General features: G+C 42.5%; 1 protein-coding gene across 1 annotated transcript in view; it reads right to left on the reverse strand.

Annotated features, from left to right (window-relative positions):
* MAN2A1 (mannosidase alpha class 2A member 1) overlaps window positions 1-21,378 on the reverse strand; it is a 64,672-nt gene extending 43,294 nt beyond the window's left edge. The window contains exons 1-5 of the mRNA XM_083403706.1: window positions 20,639-21,378; window positions 10,054-10,314; window positions 7,018-7,162; window positions 5,275-5,446; window positions 544-671 (exon numbers count right to left, since the gene is read on the reverse strand). Coding sequence (XP_083259832.1) covers window positions 544-671; window positions 5,275-5,446; window positions 7,018-7,162; window positions 10,054-10,314; window positions 20,639-20,773 — 841 coding nt within the window. The 5' untranslated portion in view covers window positions 20,774-21,378. The remainder of the gene's footprint in view (window positions 1-543; window positions 672-5,274; window positions 5,447-7,017; window positions 7,163-10,053; window positions 10,315-20,638) is intronic.
* Between the last annotated feature and the right edge of the window lie 223 nt (window positions 21,379-21,601).

Raw genomic sequence — 21,601 nt, forward strand, 5'->3', positions numbered from 1 at the left:
GTGGTAAGAAATCTGCTGCATTAACCGTTTTAGGCTTAACTGAGTTCTCTGAGTTTTCACAATGACATCTGCTTCCTCTATAACTCTGGGTAAAGCGAGTTTCACCATATAAAACTCAAAGGTACACTACTACATAAACTAAAAACTGTTATTTATAACTTTCCTGCAACTAATGTACAGTGGTACCTCGGTTTAAGAACAGCTTAGTTTATGAACAACTTGGATTAAGAACGCTGCAAACCCGGAAGTAGGTGTTTTGGTGTGTGCACTTTGCCTTGGAATAAGAACATGTTTCGCTTCCTGTTGAGTGTGTTCCATTTGTAAAGTGAGTCCCACTGAGTCCCCCACTGCTATGGGAAAGTATGCCTTGGTTTAAGAACGGACTTCCGGAATGGATTAAGTTTGTATACCAAGGTACCACTGTACTGTGGTTGTCAATGTTGAAAACGCAATCATTTAATTAACAGTTTTTCTAAAATACTGTTAATGAAATAAAATACCTTGTCACAATGAAATCACAAGGCAAAAGTTACATGAACTCACCTAGTGCCTTCTCCAGCCATTGATGCCCTTCTATCAGCTGGTCAATTATAGCAAAATAATGAGCAGATGCTTCGTCAGGCATGACCCATCCCCCCGTTACAATTTCAAACTGTCCATCTTCAATTAACCTGAAAAACATATTTACTAAACTTTTATTCATGCATGTAACTATTTCCAATCAATAGATTATCTGGAGCAGCAACATACAATGTTGGCAGCAATGATACTTAAATATTAACAATACTTTCACTATGCCATAGATGTTGCGGTGAAAGAAGAATGGCAACTTAAGTTGACAGAATATGCGCAACTTGCAAACTTAACATATAGAATAAGAGAACAAGAAGAACATACGTTTAGAGAATATTGGAAAACATTTATAGAATGTATGGGAAATAACTGTGTACAGCTGAAAATGCTGGCAGCATTAAGATAAACTCCACAGTGTAACTAAGCTTTGATGGATGCAATAATGGAATATTGAATGGTATAGTTTTTGTAAAATATGCAGGGGTTTATGATATGTAAAATGAACCATGGAAAGAGAAGAAGGGAAGTCATTTATATCTTAAGGATGTAAAAATGAGTATTTTAAATTGTAAAACAGAAAATTTAGTAAAAATTATATACAAGGAACAATACTTTCCCCATTCAACAAGACCACTCTTAGCCCTCTGTAAAATGTTAAGAAGCAGATTCTATTAGGAATCATATACACAATTAACCCTCTTTCATGTTATGGAACATCTTCTAACGATAAAATCATTTTCAAGGTGACTGGTCCAAAACTCAGCAGCATTGAACCCCGCCCCCTCAGCTCATCAACTGACATCACCCAGTGACATCAGCTGGTGGACAGGTGGCAGGGGTTTGGGGTGACTGGCCTGTGAAACAGATTCTTCACCCCTTGTCTAAAGCCTGCTTTACACAAGCTCTGGAAGAGCTGCACTCTCAATTCTATAGAAACCGAAATGCTCTAAAAGCTTCAGCTTTGACCGCTCTGAACAGCACCCTCTCGAAATAAGAATGGCCACAGGCAGTATCTTAAATCACACTTAAGCACTTTTTGACTCCTAACATATTTCCGTCGTGTAGCTGGCATGTTCAGTGGGAACAGTGTGACTTAAATCAGTGGGTTCAATAAAGTGCAACTGTTGACAGACTGTGCCTGTATTTTAAACATGGGTTGGTTGTCTGTCCTCCTCCCACCCCATATAAAAAGATGTTTCATTCTCAAGTTGCTGTACTAACCTGAGTTAGCAATAGTTTACCCTCATTTGTTTAGAAAAGGTTGACAGGTAATCTATCTCTAGAAAGCAGCTATTAATATGACACAGGCAATTCACCTGAAATACCCATCCCTCTGCCCATGTCCAGATTTTAAAAGCCATATCCCTTTGACTAAATTGAGAAAAACAAGAGGATTGAGACGGATTTAATTTCCTTTGGGCCCTTTTCCATTTCCTTCTCCCTCAAACCTGTAGGCAGCTGCCAGTTCTGGTTTTTATTCATGAGATGGCTCTTGCAAACTCTTTGCTCAAGCCTCCTCATCGTTCCCTTCAATACTTGTTCCTCAAAGAGGATGACCACTAAAAGTAACTCGCATAGTGCGGACAGCGGAAGTTATAGACGAAAAGCCAATGGAAAGGTGTATCCAAAAATGGGCCAGATATTTTATCAACTTCTGCCCTAATAACGTATGCGCAGACAAATCTGAAACAAATGTTGAACATTCCAATTTGTGTGGCAGTGAAAAATGAAAGTATATGTATTTACACTGTTAGTTCTAAAGCGTGAAATCCACGCACGAAAATTCACTTTGATCTAGCTTCTGTGTCTTAATGCAAGTCAAAAGTCTCTAATTGCCAATTACCAAGTCATTATAAATTAGCAGCAGTATCAAAGAGGACTTTCTTACAATCAATAAATAATTTGTTGATTAGTACCTCCTCTTCTTTTTAAATTGAGACTAACAGGATTTTTAACAGAATGTGAGGATCCCACAAATTATGTTCTAGCTCAGTAGCCCAAGAGGTTCTTTCATTGCTGCACAAAACTTTTGGAGCAGGCAGGCTGAGTGTCCCGGACATTAAGGAGATCCAGAGACACCCCAGTAATAGAATTTACATTGCCATATATAGTACCCGGCCCTTCTTCCAATCTAAGGCTTCTCTTCCTCAGCACAGATCAAGCACCCTAGCTTGTCCCTGCAAGCATTTCCCTTCTTTACTGGATTTTAGTGGAAGGTACTGTGCTCTCAGCTCAGTTGGTAGAACATGAGACTCTTAATCTCAGGGTTGTGGGTTTGAGCCCCACGCTGGGAAAAGGATCCCTGCGTTGCAAGGGGTTGGACTAGATGACTCTCATGGTCCCTTGCAACTCTTTAATTCTATGATTCCTTGACACAAAACGGCAAACACAGAGGAGTCAAGTATGCGGCAAGAAAAAGGCACACCACAATTTGCCATGATAGCTAAATGAATCTCCCTGCCTGTTGCTGTATCACAAATTCAGCATCTGAGTACAGTGGTACAGTGGTGCCCCGCAAGGCGAATGCCTCGCAAGACGGAAAACCCGCTAGACGAAAGGGTTTTCCGTTTTGGGGTGCTTCGCAGGACGAATTTCTCTATGGGCTTGCTTCGCAAGACGAAAATGTCTTGCGATTCCTGGGGGGTTTTTTCCGCTCCCCACCCCCTTTTTCTAAGGCACTAAGCTGCTAATAGCCTTTTAGCAGCTAATCCGCTAATCCCTTAAGCCTTTAATAGCCGCTAATAGCCACTAAACCGCTAATAGCGCTAATGGGGTTGCTTCGCAAGACGAAAAAACCGCTAGACGAAGAGACTCACGGAACGGATTCTTTTCGTCTTGCGAGGCACCACTGTACCTCGGGTTACATACGCTTCAGGTTACAGACGCTTCAGGTTACAGACGCTTCAGGTTACAGACTCCACTAACCCAGAAATAGTGCTTCAGGTTAAGAACTTTGCTTCAGGATGAGAACAGAAATTGTACAGCAGCAGAGTGGCGGCCCCATTAGCTAAAGTGGTGCTTCAGGTTAAGAACAGTTTCAGGTTAAGAATGGACCTCCAGAACGAATTAAGTACTTAACCCGAGGTACCACTGTACCACCAAATGTTGGGGAGCCAAACAACAAAGGACAATGATCTCCGCCATCACCCTGCTTGTGACGGGCAACTATCTGAAACAGAACGCTGGACTAGACAGGCAGTTCGTACAGAAAAAATGCTGAGCATTTAAAAAATAACACACCTCTTTCTCTCTCTCCAGCATCAACTTTTAAAAGCACTAATTGGAATGGCTCTCACTGACTTGAACTACATTGCTTCTGGATATCAACCTAGAGGTGTTATCAAGCAGGTTGTAATGAACACTCAGAATACCAATATGCTTGTTTTGCATGCAAAATATACTAAGCCATAAAGCTCACTATTGAAAAATTATGCATCATGACAACACTATTTGGGGCAATACCATAGCAATGAATACTGCAAGCAAAATCTCTTTCAAAGGGTTTCAAGAAAAATGAATGTTGATCCGTATGCTTTGTGTCAGCAACACAAAGTTAATTTGCATCTCTCTGTGGAGTTAAGAGCACCAGATCTGATGCAGTAATTTCATTTTCACTTGTCATTCTATTTTCACTTCCCAGTCCTGCGATTTAGTCACACTCGTCAATCAGCCTCAGGAACTGTCCCCACTTGACTTGTACGCAGTGCTAATAAAGCTACGCTGCCCTGCCCTTTGGTCCGTGGCAAGCACTTGAATACTTATTGGGAAGGCTCCTGCCAACAACTTGCCACATTCGCTACAGCATTGTTAATGCTTCCGGTTTCAGAAACAGAAAATTCAACTGAAGCTACAACAAATGAGTGACAACCACATGAAGGAGAACAGCAAAGAAACGGAGAAAAATGCCTAATTCAACAACTTTCTAGAGTAGCTGAATTCTGGCATTTCTGTATCTTAAAAGCTAGCCAAATAACCACCTTATTGCAGGTTTGGGGTTTGTTTGTCTTTTGTTCGTTTAAGTGGTAACCCAAAACACTGTTTTCACTGAAGAATTGCTTGTGCCACCATTATTTCTGCTCCGAAGTGTTAATCTTATAAAGGTACCCCTGCCCATACGGGCCAGTCGTGTCAGACTCTAGGGTTGTGCGCTCATCTCACTTAAGAGGCCGGGAGCCAGTGCTGTCCAAAGACACTTCCGGGTCACATGGCCAGTGTGACATCGCTGCTCTGGTGAGCCAGCACCAGCGCAGCACACAAAAACGCCGTTTACCTTCCCGCTATAAAGCGGTACCTATTTATCTACCTGCACTTAGGGGTGCTTTCGAACTGCTAGGTGGGCAGGAGCTGAGACCGAAGGACGGGAGCTCACCCCGCCGCGGGGATTCGAACCGCCGACCATACGATCGGCAAGTCCTAGGCACTGCGGTTTTACCCACAGCGCCACCCGCGTCCCCCTAATCTTATAGCGCTTGGTAATTTAACTGTTAAGGAATTCCACTAAATTGTATATGGGGGGAGGGGGATCCCAGATACAGCAACACGTAGAACACTACAATTTATGAACCTGCAAATAACGAAAACTATAGTTAATATCGATGTAGTTTAATACTAAACTGCCTTTAGGGCCTCTGACAGAATGGGAGGCATATACATATACATACAATCAATCAATCAATCAATCAATCAATAAAATATACAGACCTTTTCACAGCATCCTTCTTCTGACTATCTATTCCATCCCACCACTTGGAAAAATAAGAGATTTCAGACCATATAAATTTCCTCCCTTTGTCTTCTTGCAGCTTTAGAACCATGTTATTGAGAATATGCTGCGTCTGATCTCTAAAGTAGTCATCAAATGTCTTCAGCCAGCCTTTTAAACACAAAAAGATCACACAGTGACTAAATTAAGTGGAATACAGGATTTACCAGAAACATTAGTCAAGAGTCATTTACCTGACTAAGGTTACACTGGAAGAATTTTGCAGACTGGCAGTGACACATACACAGAGACACTGAAAAATTAAGTGCATCTTATATCTTGTTGCTTTTTAGCACTTCAAAAACAAAAATTATGGTGGTAATACTGCATCTTGGTGAATGATCTGAGCATCTAATGCTGTAAGACAGGGGTAACCAACATGATGCTAAACCAGGCACAGGCAAACTCAGCCCTCCAGATGTTTTTGAGACTACAATTCCCATCATCCCTGACCACTGGTCCTGTTAGCTGGGGATGGTGGGTGTTGTAGTCCCAAAACATTTGGAGAGCCAAGTTTGCCTATGCCTGTGCTAAACAATGGTGTAACCATCTACAACTCCCACCATTGGCTATGGTGGCAAAGGCTGATGGGAGCAGCTTCTGGAGGTCACCAAATTAGCTACTCATGCTATAAGATGGCTGAAGTTCATGGGGAACAGCACATGTTTTGAAATAATAAAAAGTGAACCAACAAAAGTCAGTTCAGTTGCATGGCCATCCCCTTTGTAAAGAAATACAATGAGCAGCAAACACATTGGGTTAGGAAGTTCTCCCTAACATGTACTCTGAATCCTTTGTCTTACAACTTGAACCCATTTGTTCAGGCCCTACCCTCTGGAGTAACAGAAAATACATTTTGTCTATCACCTATGTGGCAGCCCTTCAAATATCTGAAGATGTCTATCATATTGCCTTTTTAATCATCTCTTCTCTAAGCTAAATATCCCAAGTCCTTCAATCTCTCCTCAAAGGATTTGTTCTCCAGACCCCTCAACATCTTTGTTTCCCTCTTCACTGAACAAATTCCAGTTTGTCAATATCTGTCTTAAACTGCCATGCCCAGAACTCACCACAGTACTCCAGGTGATATCTGACCAAAGCAGAATAGACCAGTACGATTGCTTTTTGCGAACTGGCCTTATATTTCTATTGATGCAGCCTAGAACTGCATTAGCCTTTTTCAATCTCGCATCAAGCTGCAGACCTATTTAGCCTATTTAGCCATTAATACTTCTACCTTCTTTTCATATATACTGCTGCCAAACCAAGCATCATCTATCCTGTATTTCTGCATCTTCTGTTCCAAGGTAAATGCAGAACTTTACAGTTATCTGTTGGAATATGTTATTCGCTTTAGCCCTTTTCTGTTTTATGTAAAAAATAATGATAATGATGGCATGTTTCCCATGCAAGCTTTGGGCTCGCAGCATTTCTCAATCCGTCTGTTCCTTAAATAAGCTTACTGGTCTTATCCAAAGAATCAAATGGCTCTGGATTTTAGAGTGTTAAGACTCTTACTTGCCAGATATGCCTCGTGCTACTGCCCTAACAAGGGATAAAACCTGCCCTACACAGAAAGAATGTCAAGGACCACATTTCAGCCCCATTCGAGGCCCAGCAGATAGAGATGGCAACTGCCATGCAAAAATAAATCTCCAAATCCTTTTAGAATTTTGTATTACCTGGATCATTATGCGAATGAGGCACAACAAAAACTTGAAGGGGTTCACTGTCCCACTCGTGTTCATCATAGGTGATATCAAATCCTTGTTTCCAAACTCCACCATCTGGATTATCAAAAGGAAGAATGTCATAGACATCTAGCATCTAAAATGGATGAAGAAAAAAGGTTACATGAGAACACATTCAGTGGTTGAAGTACACAGTTCTGCACTTACAAAGGCAAGGCTGTAGTCAGTTGCAAATTATTATTTTTTTAAAAAAATAGTAAGGGGAAAAAACTCACACTGCAAATTTGTCTATGTTCTTTATTCAAATGAGAATTTACATGGAATACTTTGAGCAAAGTATCTGATTAAGTTATTTACATGAAACTTTGCACCTACTGAATGTGATCAGTAATCGCCACAACCCCACTTTCTGCATGCCTAGAGTGTTAACTCCTTTCTGAACAAGAACAAGGCATCAAATATGACTACAGTCGTACCTTGGCTCCCGAACGCCCTGGAACTCAGACGTTTTGGCTCCTGAACGCCAGAAACCCAAAAATGAGTGTTCCGGTTTGCAAATGTTCTTTTGGAACCTGAATGTCCAATGGGGCTTCCGCAGCTTCTGATTGGCTGCAGGAGCTTCCTGCAGCCAGTCGGAAGCTGTGGTTTGGTTTCCAAACATTTTGGAACTTCCAAGGTACAAATGTATGAGAAAAACCAATGAAACAACAGACACCAGCAGTTCCCAATTACGCTCAAAAAAATCTTTTATATGTCTAATATTTAATGAAGACTTCTTGAAAACACTTTCAAGCTGCAGCATGGAAGTCCCTCCCCCCATCTCTAATAAAGAGTATAAATATTCTGTCTTAAAGACATGTTTAGTTGCTGTCGTTGAGCTCCCTTTGTCCCATGTAAGAAAGTATTCTAGCAATAGTAACCTGCTGCTTAATGCTGGGATTTGTTTTTTAACTGTGCCATCACATGAGTCTTAATAACCCACTATAATTACAAGCACAAGGCTGGTGGAATCAGCATTAAATCAGGTATTAACACAGTGAGCTGATATGGGTGCTTTTTCTTGATTTGTTCAAAGTACAAGACATAAACAGGGAAGCCTGAGCATGACTGCTCTCCATGACACATTTGATTCTGCAATTACGGCTTACCTTCCCCACAAAACCTGCTCAAAGGTGACCAAGCAACTATTACACCTTACAGTAAGTGAACAAAGGGACACGATGCATTCTACACTCTTTTTAATAAAGATGCTGCAACATGGGCATCAATCTTCAGTCCTACAAACTAAAATCCTATCTAAACCTTGCAAAGCACGCAGTTGCGTGTCGGTATTCTGTTGCAGAATAAAATCTTTCGGATCAAAATCAGGGTTTACATAACTGATATTAGCTGGAACTGCTGAGATGCTGACTAGGTATCAATGAATTCCATTCAATGCAACTAGAATTATCGTCTCCTTTGGGGGAATTTGTATGACGATGATCTTTACCACAGTGGCTTTCATCTACACAGTAATGCAGAAATATTTTTGTATTTATGACACAGAAGCCTCCGTCAACAATCACCTAATCTTTCTTAATGTTGGAAGGGGTTAGAAAAGTCACTTGGCTGTCACTGACTGGAGACAGAAAGGGTCTAAACAAGGAAACCTAGTAAGATGGTGTGGCCCAGGAAAAGAAGCAGCAGATACCTGGGCAGTTAATGGACCACAGTAAAAAGGAGGGAAGGAGTGTTGAATATGATGGATGGGAAAGAAAACTGTCCAGAAAAGAAAGAAAAAAGAGGTCAGAGAAAGAAAAGAAGCTGAGAAAGAATAGCAGGCGCATTCACATGGCCAAGAGCTAAAATGCCAACAAAAGCTGACATTTACATAATGACCTGTGGAAAACAGTCAAATCTCTGGCTGTTGGACTTAAGCAGTGCTTTATTTGCAAAAGCCTTATAACACAAAACAAGGCTGGCAACCTGGCTCAATCTTTTGAGCTTGCAGACCTCCCATTATTCAGTATCTTCATATCTTGAAACATTTTAACATCCATGCTATAGCTTTTCAGATTTAAGTTTAGTTCTTAAATGTAATTTGCATCATAAAGATGTATCTTTTAACATGCCTATAGAAAAATACTCTATGTGGGCACAATCATTCCAAAGTACAACGAGAATGCTGCAACTATACAATGCCACACCATGCATGACCTCTCATTTCTTAGATGAGCCAAGAGTACCAACCAATTATCCACTCAGATTCCACCTGGAAAGAACGAGGCAATTCCTTAAAACCAAAGAACTGAACAAAAAACACCCCTCAAGCTGCAACACAGCCACCTTTTCTTGTAAGTCCCACTGACTTAAGTATAACTTACAGTCAAGTGCTGTTTGGTTAACCTGCAAATCAACTAAGTTGTTTGGGAAACTCGCTTAAGGGCCCACTTTAAAAAGCTTAGTAGTGGTTAGGAATGGAGGAGGAAGTAGTCTAGCCTGTTTTCCTGACTTTGGCTGAGGTTTGGAAAAAAAAGTTTCCAGTTGCATTACAACATGGGTAGGCAAACTAAGGCCTGGGGGCCGGATCTGGCCCAATCGCCTTCTAAATCCAGCCCGCAGACGGTCTGGGAATCAGCGTGTTTTTACATGAGTAGAATGTGTCCTTTTATTTAAAATGCATCTCTGGGTTATTTTGGGGGCATAGGAATTCATTCATTATTTTTTCCTTCAAAATACAGTCCGGCCCACCACAAGGTCTGAGGGACCGCCCCCCTGCTGAAAAAGTTTGCTGACCCCTGCATTACACACTTCTTTTTTGGTTTGCAAAAGATCTGCACAAAATGCATATTTTATGGACGGGTGTATTTTATGTAAAAAGTATATACAAGAATTGTAGTTTAAATGTGGACTTTCTGTGCATTCTTAAAGAAGGGGGGGGGGACCTGCACAAACAGGATTAACCTATGACTGAGCACCCAGTGAGACTGCAAGGAAAGGAATTAAATACTCAGTTCATCCGTAGCAATAAATTCACTATATTCTTACCTGTACATCTGAAGCTTGCCTTCCACTTTTTGATGCAAACTGACAATCCTCAGGGTCAACTGAGAGGTACATAGTGGCAAGAGGTGACAGCTCAGAGAAGTTTCCTTGACTGAAGTTTATAGCCTCTGGAGTACGTTGTCCATCTTTGACAGATTCACTCAAATTGATCACAGAATCTCTTATGTTTGAAATTATTTCATTATTTTCTGCCAATAAGCGCTCCAGGTGGTCTATTTTCTCTTGCAGTATTGAAAGCTGACCCTGTGGAGAGGCACAACATTAGTCCTTCAGATGTGCAAGCTACTGTATTTCACATCCCACTTGTACTGAATGAAACTCACAACTCTACTAAACAGGCCTTCAGAGTCCAGAGGAAAGGAAATGGAAAAGAAGAGCCCTTGATGACCAAAGAAAACTTTCTCAGAAAAAGATTAAAATAATGAAGACTGTTTTCTTCAATAATTAAAAGTCTTAATATAAAAAAAAAAAAACAGTAAGAAAGCACTGACCAAATCCGTTACAAATCAAGTGAAGAGACAGACGTTTTCAAATTTTATCTTTTCAATTCTTTTCAGCCATGTTTTCAACTAAAAGCACATCTGAGAACTTGTCTTCCTATTAAGGGCAAGACCTGACTGAAAGGTTTTGTAGCCTGCTGCAAAAGTTAATAAAAGATGGTCTAATATTTTCATTAATATGCAGACATTTTCTTTACGACATATAATTTTAATAACCCGTTTTCAAGAGGAACTGGAAAAAGTTTCAGGAGAGCAAAAGAGCAAGTTCAACCAGCTGAGGCTTGTCCACACCATCAATGCTCTGGGAAGCAGGTGTTATTTCCTCCCTGGTTTATTGGGAGTTTTTCCACACATCTTCCCTTGTGCTATTGCTTGTGTCATGTATGCTGCCTTCCCCAGGCACAAAAAGGCACTAATCGGTGCAGAGAAGTGTAACTTCTCCAGTGCATTCCTTGCTAATGGCAACTGTTGTTCAATGTCCAACAGCCGGTGTCAAGCGGATTGTCACCAACATATTGGTTGCAAACTGGTCTAGACTAGGATCATTGAATCAACTACCAAATGCACTTGAGGAAAAATGCAGAGCCATGACAGGTGTCAGCTACCTATTTTATGTAAATGTAAAACGATCGTTTATATACCAGTTTTAACACTGCTACAACAATCTAAAACAGCAACTTTTAATCCACTGATGACCGAAAGTTTAAAGACAGTGTCAACAAAAGAAGAGTGGCAGATGAAACTGATGGACTATGCCGAGTTGGCGAAATTAACTGGGAAAATTCGGAACCAGCAAGACCAGGCTTTCCTGAAAGATTGGAAGAAATTTATGATATACAGTGGTGCCCCGCAAGACGAATGCCTCGCAAGACGGAAAACCCGCAAGACGAAAGGGTTTTCCGTCTGCAGAGGCGCTTCGCAAGACGAATTTCCCTATGGGCTTGCTTCACAAGACGAAAAATGACGAAAAAAACTGAATTTTTTTTTTGCTCTAAAACCCCTTATTCTGAATCGCTAAGCTGCTAAAAGCATTTTAGCAGCAAAACCGCTAATCCCCCCCCCCTAAAAAAGCCGTTTTTAGCCCTTTTTTAGCCAATAGCGCTAATAGCGCTTCTCCGTCAATGGGCTTGCTTCGCAAGACGAAAAAACCGCAAGACGAAAAGACTCCCGGAACGGATTCTTTTCGTCTTGCGAGGCACCACTGTATTTGAAAGACAATTGTAATCAACTGACATCGCTTGTAGGGTTGCAAGAAGTTTTGTAAGGAGAACTATATGAATTATTGCGAAAAAGAACTAAGGGGAGTTTATTTAGGATTTGGATTTTATAGCAGTAACTATTAAAATAAAATGCAAAATCAGAAAGAAAGCTAGAAAACCATTAGTCAAGGTTGATGGAAGTCCTGGGCTGTGGTAGCCAAAGGTTTATTATAGTGTATAAGATGGGATGTTATGTTATGTTTGGAAAACATGTGTAAAAACCAATAAAAATTGTTTTCTAAAAAAGAAAGTTTAAAGACAGTGATCTGCCCCAAGTCCACAACAGAAAATGCACAGGAACACACGTTGAACCAGCTAAAACTCAAATTCTATCTACTGAAGGACAATACATCCTGTTTTACACCAGGTACAGTAACGCTAATCCATTCAACAGCATGTAAATTCTCCTTCGGGGAATTTCTGTTTCTTATTAGCATTTCTGCAGGAATCCTGGGGGTTGTTGTCTTTTCCCCAGTCTAGATCCTTTGCAGCTAGCTCCTTTATTTTCTGTCTTAATACACAGTTGCATTTTTTAAGCTTCTGTCTGAATGAGCTGCTTTCTAAAAGGAAGGCTCATTAATACCTTTCCATTCAAATGTTACAGTTTTTATCAGGTTTACAAGCCACACTAGTTGCTTAGTTGCTGATTAGATCATTACATTGATGTGACAGATTTTTTTTGGGGGGGGGAATACAAAGGTTCGCAGTATTCTTTCTGGCATCTGCAAAGCTGAACATCTGAAAGCAATTTATAAATATTATGGCAGCACTGAGAAAGTTTTTTTAAAAAAGAGCTAAAGCACTGAAGTGTTACTTCATGCCCCCTGGTGGTACATTAACCAAATGTCTAAGGCCAAAATTATCTGAAACATTCTAATCTTAGCAGTCCTTCAGAATTATACAACAACAAAATCACTTCCAGTTAAGACAATGAGCGAGCGGTGTGCATTTCAAATCTATTACTTTATTACCATAATTTTGGAACACCTGAACTAATGATTCCAGGGAACACAGATATGATATTTGGCTACAGAAGTAATGTTTTGCAAGCACATGCAAGTTGGTTCCTGCTTTTCTTCAAGCAGGAGCATCCGGTATAAAATCTACTTAGTACTTTTTGAAACCTCACAACCTCAATCAATTCACAGTTGCATCTCGAACAATACAAAACTTGAATTCTTTGTATTCGCAATTATGGATTCTCACAGGGCTGAAGGCTTTCATTCTTTAGTAACATTCTGGAATATCAAAAAAAACTTTAAGAATATAACAGCTTCAGAAGAAAAATTAAAGACTCTTACAGCACCTAATGATAATACACTTATTTTGGCGAATGTAAGCTTTCATGGACTACAGTCCACTTCCTTGAAATCTTATGCCATGATAAAAAGCTTTGGCTTTGTGATGCAAAACTGTTGTTTTTGCCGCAACAGATAAAAATTAGCTTTAGAAGAGGAACTGCTTCGTTCTCATCATAATTATACTTTACTCATGGGCTTCCCGCCCCCTCCCAGCTGTGGAGAGCACTGAAGCAATGCAGAGTTCTGGGTATCCAAAACTCAGTAATCAGAGTCAATTTAGCTGATAAAAGTGATTTGCACAATACTACCAAGCGAGCTTAATAGCTGAGCAGACAATTCAGTGTTAAAAATTCCCCAGGCACTAGGCGTATTATGCAACTTGCGCAGGGCCAACTGCGAACACGTGGAGATCACTGGATGCCAAGCTGGCGACTGACATCTCCATCTGGCTGGCCCCTCCTGGTTTCTTAAGATGGTAAGCAGAAGAGGAGGAGTTTGGATTTGATATCCCGCTTTATCACTACCCCAAGGAGTCTCAAAGTGGCTAACAATCTCCTTTCCCTTCCTCCCCCACAACAAACACTCTATGAGGTGAGTGGGGCTGAGAGACTTCAAAGAAGTGTGACTGGCCCAAGGTCACCCAGCAGCTGCATGTGGAGGAGCGGGGAAGCGAACCCGGTTCACCAGATTACGAGGCTACAGCTCTTAACCACTACACCACACTGGCTCTCCAGTAAATAAGAGCTTATTTATTGCATTTATATCTCATCTTTTACTCCAAGGAGTACTCCCCTCCTCAGTTAATCCCTACAGCAACTGGCCCAAAGTAACCCGTGAGCTTCATGACTGAGTAGGGATTTGAACTCCAGTCCAACACAAACCACTACACTATACTGGCTTCCTAGAGTACTTCTGCTTTGGGGCAGCTATATAAATTAAGTAGGTAAATAAATCTGGGGAAAGCAAAATGTCACTTAGGGAAGGGTTTGAAATATTTTTATTGAAGCTTACATTTGTTTTATACCGAATTATTTTATTTAACGTGTTGTAAACAGCTATATTTTTTCTTTAAAATATAGAAAGGTACAGAAATGAAATGAATCATCATAAATTTCATTGTTTTTTTTAAAAAAGGTGTCTAGATCAGGCACCCCCAACCTTCGGCCCTCCAGGTGTTTTGGACTACAATTCCCATCATCCCTGACCACTACTCCTGTTAGCTAGGGATCATGGGAGTTGTAGGCCGAAACATCTAGAGGGCCGCAGGTTGGGGGTGCCTGGTCTAGACATTCCGTTGTGGCGGCTGTAACCTGGGTTTTAGGTGCCGTTTTGGCAATTAGCTCATATATCTGAGTGTCTAACACTGCCAGCAATATAAATTCAGATCTCCCAAGTCTTCCCCTCTAGGGAAGGGGAAGTTTGCATGGGGAATGACAGATCAGGCAAAAGGAGGAATGAGACCCCACAACATGCTCCTAAGCTCCAACTAAGGTTAGGAGATGGTTACACTGCCCTTTGGGAGATTTTGCCACGTTGTGCAAAAGATTCAATGGAGTTGGACTAGATGATCCTCGCGGTCCCATCTAACTCTACAATTCTATGATTATAGGAACACTACAACAGATTATGTTGTTACTGCATTGTTATTAATATTTACAGCCTGAACTTCACCAGGAAGTCACAAGATGGGTCAAAACAATCTAAAAATCAACACTAAAAGCTTGAACAAAGCACAGCCATAGGAATAGGGTAGGTCCTGAAAACACATTATCTCAAGTATCAAAGGTCAGGGCAAAGAGGTGCGTCTTTATCATACGATAAAAGCTGCATAATGAAGATGCCAAACACATCTGCCACACATAATAGCTTTTTCTGCCCAACATCTGAGGGAGGTGGAACTACCAAGAGGGCTCCCACTGCTGGTCTTAATACTCAAGAGGGTCTGTAGAGAAGGAGGTGGTTTTTCAGATATTTGGCGCCCAAGTCATTTAGGGTTTCAAACATTAATGTGAGCACCTTGAATTGGGCCCAGACTGGTAATCAATGCAGCTGTTTTAAAACAGGCATTATATGCATTCTGAAGGGAACCCCAGCCGGTAATTAGCAGTTGAATTTTGGACTACTTGGAACAGGCTTCCTCAACCTTGTCCCTCCAGATGTTTTTGGCCTACAACTCCCATGAACCCTAGCTAGCAGGATCAGTGGTCAGGAATGATGGGAAATGTATTGGCCTACAACTCCCATGATCCCTAGCTAGCAGGATCAGTGGTCAGGAATGATGGGAATTGTAGTCTCAAAACATCTGGAGGGCAGAGGTTGAGGAAGCCTGACTTGGAAGTTTCCATTCAGACAGTAATGACAACCCTGTTTATATTTTTGAAACTTTAGCTTCACTCAGATGCTGCTTTAGAAAACCAGAGAGTCACTTTGTTTAAATGAAGAAGTTTAAATTTAAGGAAAGCCACACTTAACTGATTATTTCATGGCATTCATGCCAAGTGTCACATCGTTCAATAAATCTAAAAAGGGCACAAAACTTTCCAGGGAGGATCATATTCAAACAGAGCTAGGCATTTTGTGCCATGTACACTTTAAGGCCAAAATGCCTTGAGGTTATCTTTTGAGCTGTTAGCGAGTGCTGTGTTATAGAAACATTGATCTGTTTTCCCACTAACAGATCTAGCAAGATTCAGCTTGCAGCCCGTAAATGAATCAGTAATCTCTTGTTTTGCTACTGAAAGTCAGAGCTGACTCCTTTTGCAAACACAAGTCGTACTTTTCATTGTTCTTCTAACAACTTTCAGCTGCATGCTTGGATGGATTAATTACAAAATGCACAGGAAAGGAGTCTTACCCTTTGGAATAACTTTGCTCAACTAGGAAACCATTGAACATCCAGATAGTCATATTCTTTGATATTTCAACTATATAAAGAGAGAGAGAGAGACACAGAGAGATCTGCTCTGCATGTGACAGAACAAGTCTGTGAATTACCACGCTGGGTCAATTGTGTCTGTTCTGTAAAGTTTGCAAAACGCTTGCACATTTGAGAACAGGTAGGACACTGATAACACAGGGAGGAAAGTTTAAAAGGGCTTTCTTGCTTCTTCCTGCTTATGTGCAGATGAAGCAAACCTTTACCCCTAGATTACTGTTACATCCAACTTTGGAAGGCTCAAAACAAATGTTCGACATAGATACAGAGAGAATAAAAAAACAATGTTATGCTGCAGGCTGATTTTGAGGTACTTAGCTTTGAGGAACTAGGTGCTGCTGTTTTATTTTAAGAACCTGAGCTACAATAGAGCTCTGCATCACTGAACACCAGAACAATTTTGTCGGTTTTGTTTGTTTCGTTGACAGCGACACTACAGATGTAACACAGAGCCAGTGCTAGCAGGGAGGGAGCAAGACAGACCACAAATATGTGTTCAAATTAAACCCACTAACTATGGTTTACTGTGAACGTGCAAACTAGGCCCCTATGCTAAATTCTCTTCAGACGTTACAGGAAAAGCGCATTTGATCTGCCTTGCCTCATGTGGATTGTGTGTTCAAGCGTCCTTCAATCATGCCAAAATGTTGATGTTTACCCATGGCAGTGAGACACAACGACCAATCTTACTCTGTAATGTGTGGAGCTGCCTTGCCATCTCCACAGATTCAGTTTGCTGAGGAGCACTTCACTGAACTCTACCCCCAAAGCCAAAGTACATATTGATTTTTAAACTGAAGTGACTTTAAGTCAAGTTTCTCACTTTAAAAAATCAAGTATTGTGTAATGACTGGTGCCTGATCTTGCCTATCCCCCCCCCCCCCCCCGGCAATATGCCCTTATCCTCTCCCCTTCTGAATTGTGCAAAGTATTATGTTGTAAACCTGTAGCAGGTCTTCTGCTGTTTTCGGTTTTCATTTCATTTTGTCCACACTTAAAAACTTCAGGACCTTTAGAATTAGTTTCTTAAACATTAGTTTCCTTTCTTTAGGGGAAAGGGCCACAGCACGGCACCACTAGAGTCTTCCATGGGTGTACCAGGAAGTCTCCTATGTCTATAACATACGTGCCGTCTGACTCATGACCCTCAGTCTCTGGATATTTGTGTATTGTGGGCACAAGATCACACACAATTGGCTGTGAATGGAAGTGATGTGTATAAGTCCCTTTGGGTTGGGAAGACTTTAATCCCTAGTCTGAAAGAAGTGACAAACTGATGTAGCAAGAGACAAACTCATTGCAGTCAGAAAACTGCACAGCTACCAGGACTGTGTTCTTTCAGCACTTGCATATTAACAGCCCAATCCTATGAAGAATTAGGTTTACTTAAATCCACTGGTCTCACTGAATATTTTAAAATATGCCTGACTCTGCATACTAACAGGCCTTAAATCCAGGGCTTTTTTTTTTCTTCCGGAACTCTCTGGAACTCAGTTCCAGCATCTCTCAGGTGGGCACCATGGCCATTCTAAGAGAATGAGAGAGGAGATCATGTTGAGTTCCAGCACCTCTTTTTCTAGAAAAACAGCACTGCGTAAATCCTATTCTTTAGATTTCAACCAACACGTATTGGAGAACCACATGTCAACACACTGAATTTAACTTCCAATTAAAATGCCCAGAATCTACGTAGAATAGACCCAAAGCTATACTTGTTATCTAGTCTATTTCGGTCTGGACAGTGCCTGGGTGGGAGACCACCTGGGAACCCAAAGTACACCACCTTGTACAGATTTTGAGTTTCATGACGGAAGCAAGGCTAGATATAAATGCACTAAACAATGTCCTTTTGTTTGACACTACGCATGCAAACGGTAAGAAGCAACTACTTCACATGCCTTATCACACATTTCCTCCCTTCACAAAAAAACTTTGGGATACTGAAGAAACAAATGCTCAAGGCAATTAAGTTATCTGTAGTGTTAGGAATATATGACGCCATCTGAGTTAAATATGATCGCTTTGAGTCTGCATCTGCTGAGGCCAGCCTGCCTATTTTTCAAAGGGCGAACTGTGTGTGTGTTTCTTAAGCTGACACTCTAGACAGTATCAGAACACCCCAGATGCCACACTGTCTGTGAAGACAAGCTGGAACTTGCCCTGGTCTGCCATTCAAGATCAGATCGTGCCCTGGGGCTAGTTCACAGCCAAGTATACAACCAGGAATATTGTAGGAGGCTTAATGGTAAACTAATGAATACTACACTGTACCTTTCTGCCAAGTAGAAAGGTCCTGAATTTGAATAAGAATTACTGCCTTTTCCTCTGGATCTGTAACCAGGCAAGCATAAACATCTGTCTAACACATTTATCGAGAGGCTCGTTTTAAACTAGAAATTGCATTTTACCTTTATTTCCCAAAGTGCATTTTTAATGTTTTGTTTTACACAATAAAGTGATCTTCTTGGTTAAGGAAACTTGATCTGAACAGATTTCTAAGCTAGGCTCTTGTCACCTCACATGAGTGCTTTATCTGTTCAGCAAAGACTGGTCATTATCCCTTTAGGGAGGGAAGATGGCTGTTGAGAGGGTCCAAAGGTGGAATACTTGCAACTCAGTACCCTAACCGGATCTTTTAAATGAAGTAGTAAGAATCCATACTGCTCCCTCAGTAAGTGGCAGCAACTATTGATTTGAGTGTGTTTTGTGGTGAGATAATCACACCACAAAAGTTACCAGGAGTAACTAGAAAACCCTCTATTTTCAAGCCGCTGCTGAGCTAAGGGCTCTCTCAAACACAAAACCAGGAATGTCACAACTCTTTCCAATAGCTTCCAAAGGCCTTCTTCCTATGCAACCTAGCGTGCTGGCGTACTGTTGCACAGGAAAACTTTCTAAGCAGCTTTTATTAAAAAAAATCAAAGCACTAAACACTTCAGAAACCTATTATTTCCATAATATCTGTGCTCCATAAAGGCAAGGATACCACTTTCTAGAATGTGCATATTAAAGCACGGGTTACGCAAGAGATGAGAGATTTACTAGCAGTCTTTGGTAACTATACTTTACTTAATAGCATAGGAATTTGGAAATTTTAGAACCACAGAGCTGGAATGGTGCAAGATTCCCCCCACCCCAGCCCTGTACTAAATGTTGAAATACACTTACTTTGTTACACAACCCACGTTAAGTTTTACAGTTCTGAGCATTAGGCCATGATCTGCAGGAAAAGCTTGTTTAAATAAAAGAAGCTCTTTCCTACTGATATAAGATACTAATTTCAATTCTTTTCCAGCAGTACATTCTAACCTGTTAAGCAGTTGAAAAGCCTCATTTATCCAATTCAAATGCACACCTCTCTGTGCCAAAGTTACCTGTCTCAAAAGCAAGCACACCCTCTTATATATCCCGGGGAAATTATTCAGCCTGACATAACTCTTTTGGTCGATTTGTACTTGTCATATAAAATCAGGATAAGTACAAATCGTAAAACAAGGTGTGTTTATGTATAGAAAATAAGCCCTATGCTTACACACTGTATTAACTTTCTAGCAACAAGCAAGTAACTTGATAATGTAATGTAACTACAATGGATTTCAAACATGGAAACCTAGCTCAAAGCTAACTTGGCAGCCTCAGTCCAGCCTCGCACACAGGGCCTGAAGTATGCCAAATAATTTTTGTTTAGGAAAAAAAACAGGGCAACTCCCATGTATTTTGCCTTGAGTTCTTTGGGGACTAAGGGGGAATATAGAGAATGAGAAAAATAAGACTTTGCAAATAAAAAACAGTTGTGCCTTGGGACCAGTAGAGCACCCATTTAACAGGCACACAGGAAAAACTTGCTTTTTCCAGTCTCCAAATGAGTTTCCCTCCCACATTCACGCAGCTCCTATCAAGCAGTTAACAGCCACCATCCCCTTTGTTTCCCAGGTCTTTTTTAGGGCAGCAGAGTATTGTTGTCCTTTTCTGATAGCCTCGCCACCTGTCTGAAGCCTTGCACCCTACTCCCTGGCTATGACTCCTCTGGAGTAAGTATAGGACCGATAGTAGCAGGCACTTTTTATGACTAAAGTACGTACTCCAAGGCTGTGCCGAGGGTGACATTCAAATCTGGCTCCGGGACTGGCCTGCGGCTCGAATTAAGCCTACCCAACATAGAAAGTAGGGCACTAAGAAGATTCGAAGTCGGTCAGGATGCGACTTTTCCCAAGGGGAAGGCTACAATCCCACGTGCAGTTTCCACCCGGGAATTCGTCCCATCGAAACAGACTAATAAGTGGGGGCAGATAGGAGTCTCCTAGTGCCCCCCACTCTCCATCGAACAAGGGGGAAGTATGAGCAACTTCCCCTTTCCTTTCCGGAGACACCCCAACCTCCAACCCCACTTGACTCAGATCCTATCTACGGGCAAGGGCACTGATCCGGAATCGGTTTACGGTCGCTAAAACGAGCTTTCTGCATTTCCTTCTCTCCTGGTAACTGCTCGCAGTTGCGAGACAAGCCTGTATGATACACACACAAACACGCGCACCCGCGATCCATCTGCCCCTTAACCCCGCACCAACTCACCTGGGGGAAGGAGCCTTCGCGGCGGTGGTTCTTGGGGTGGTCCAGGTGGCCCCGATCCAGCATCAAGTAGAGCGAGAAGATCACCACGCAGAAGATTGCGCTGCCAAACACCGTGAACTGCCGGCTCAGCTTCATCGCCGCGCCGAGCAAAGGCGGAGAAGCACAAAAAAGAGCCCCGAGCGCAGCTACCCAAATGCGCCCTGCGCCCTACCCCGCCCAGTAGCGACGGCGGCTCCGGCTCCAACTAAACTTCTGAGCGCGATCTCCAACAATCCCGGCCCCGCCGCCGGGCCGGAGAGCTCGGCAGGAAGGACAAAAGTTCCCTCCCGGGCCCGGGCGGACGCCAGCCAGCGGGGCCGGGGCGAAGCCAAGCCTCCAGCCGCTTCTCCGAGTCCCTCGGGGCAAGTTCTCCCCTCCCGTCGGGGCCCCTCGACAAATCCACCAAGATACGCCCGGGAGTTTCGGGGAAAGGCGAGAGGGCTCCCCCGCTCGAGCTCCTCCGGCGCGAAGGGGAGCGAGGCAGCCGCGCGGGGCCGGCGAAGGGCAGCCAGCCGCCCGGGCGCCTCGACGCAGCCGGAGCTCCGGATGCGCTGCTTCCTGATCGCCTCCGCCAGAAGCGGGACTTGGAACCGGCGGCGGCGAGCGAGGAGGGCTCGGCGCTCCCACGCTCGGCGCGGCTGATAAGGAAGCGGGGAGGAGCCGCGGCCGCCTGGCCCGCCAGTCCAGCAGCAACAGCGCCTGCTGCCGCCGCCGGAGAGCGACGCGCTCCGCCCCCAGACACGCACCGGGGAGGAGAGGCGAGGCGAGGCGGAGCTTGGCCCACCACCAGCCACACAGCGCCACGACCACGCTGGGCGGCGAGGCAGGCGGGCGGCGAGGCGTTCGGCGATCGCGCCTCGTTCTGCCGCCGTTATTACGTTTTCGAGGCGGCTCGCGGCAGTTCTGCGCGCCCAGGACTCTTCC

The sequence above is a fragment of the Podarcis tiliguerta genome (assembly GCF_965153285.1).
Source record: "Podarcis tiliguerta genome assembly, chromosome: 11".
NCBI lineage: Eukaryota > Metazoa > Chordata > Lepidosauria > Squamata > Lacertidae > Podarcis > Podarcis tiliguerta.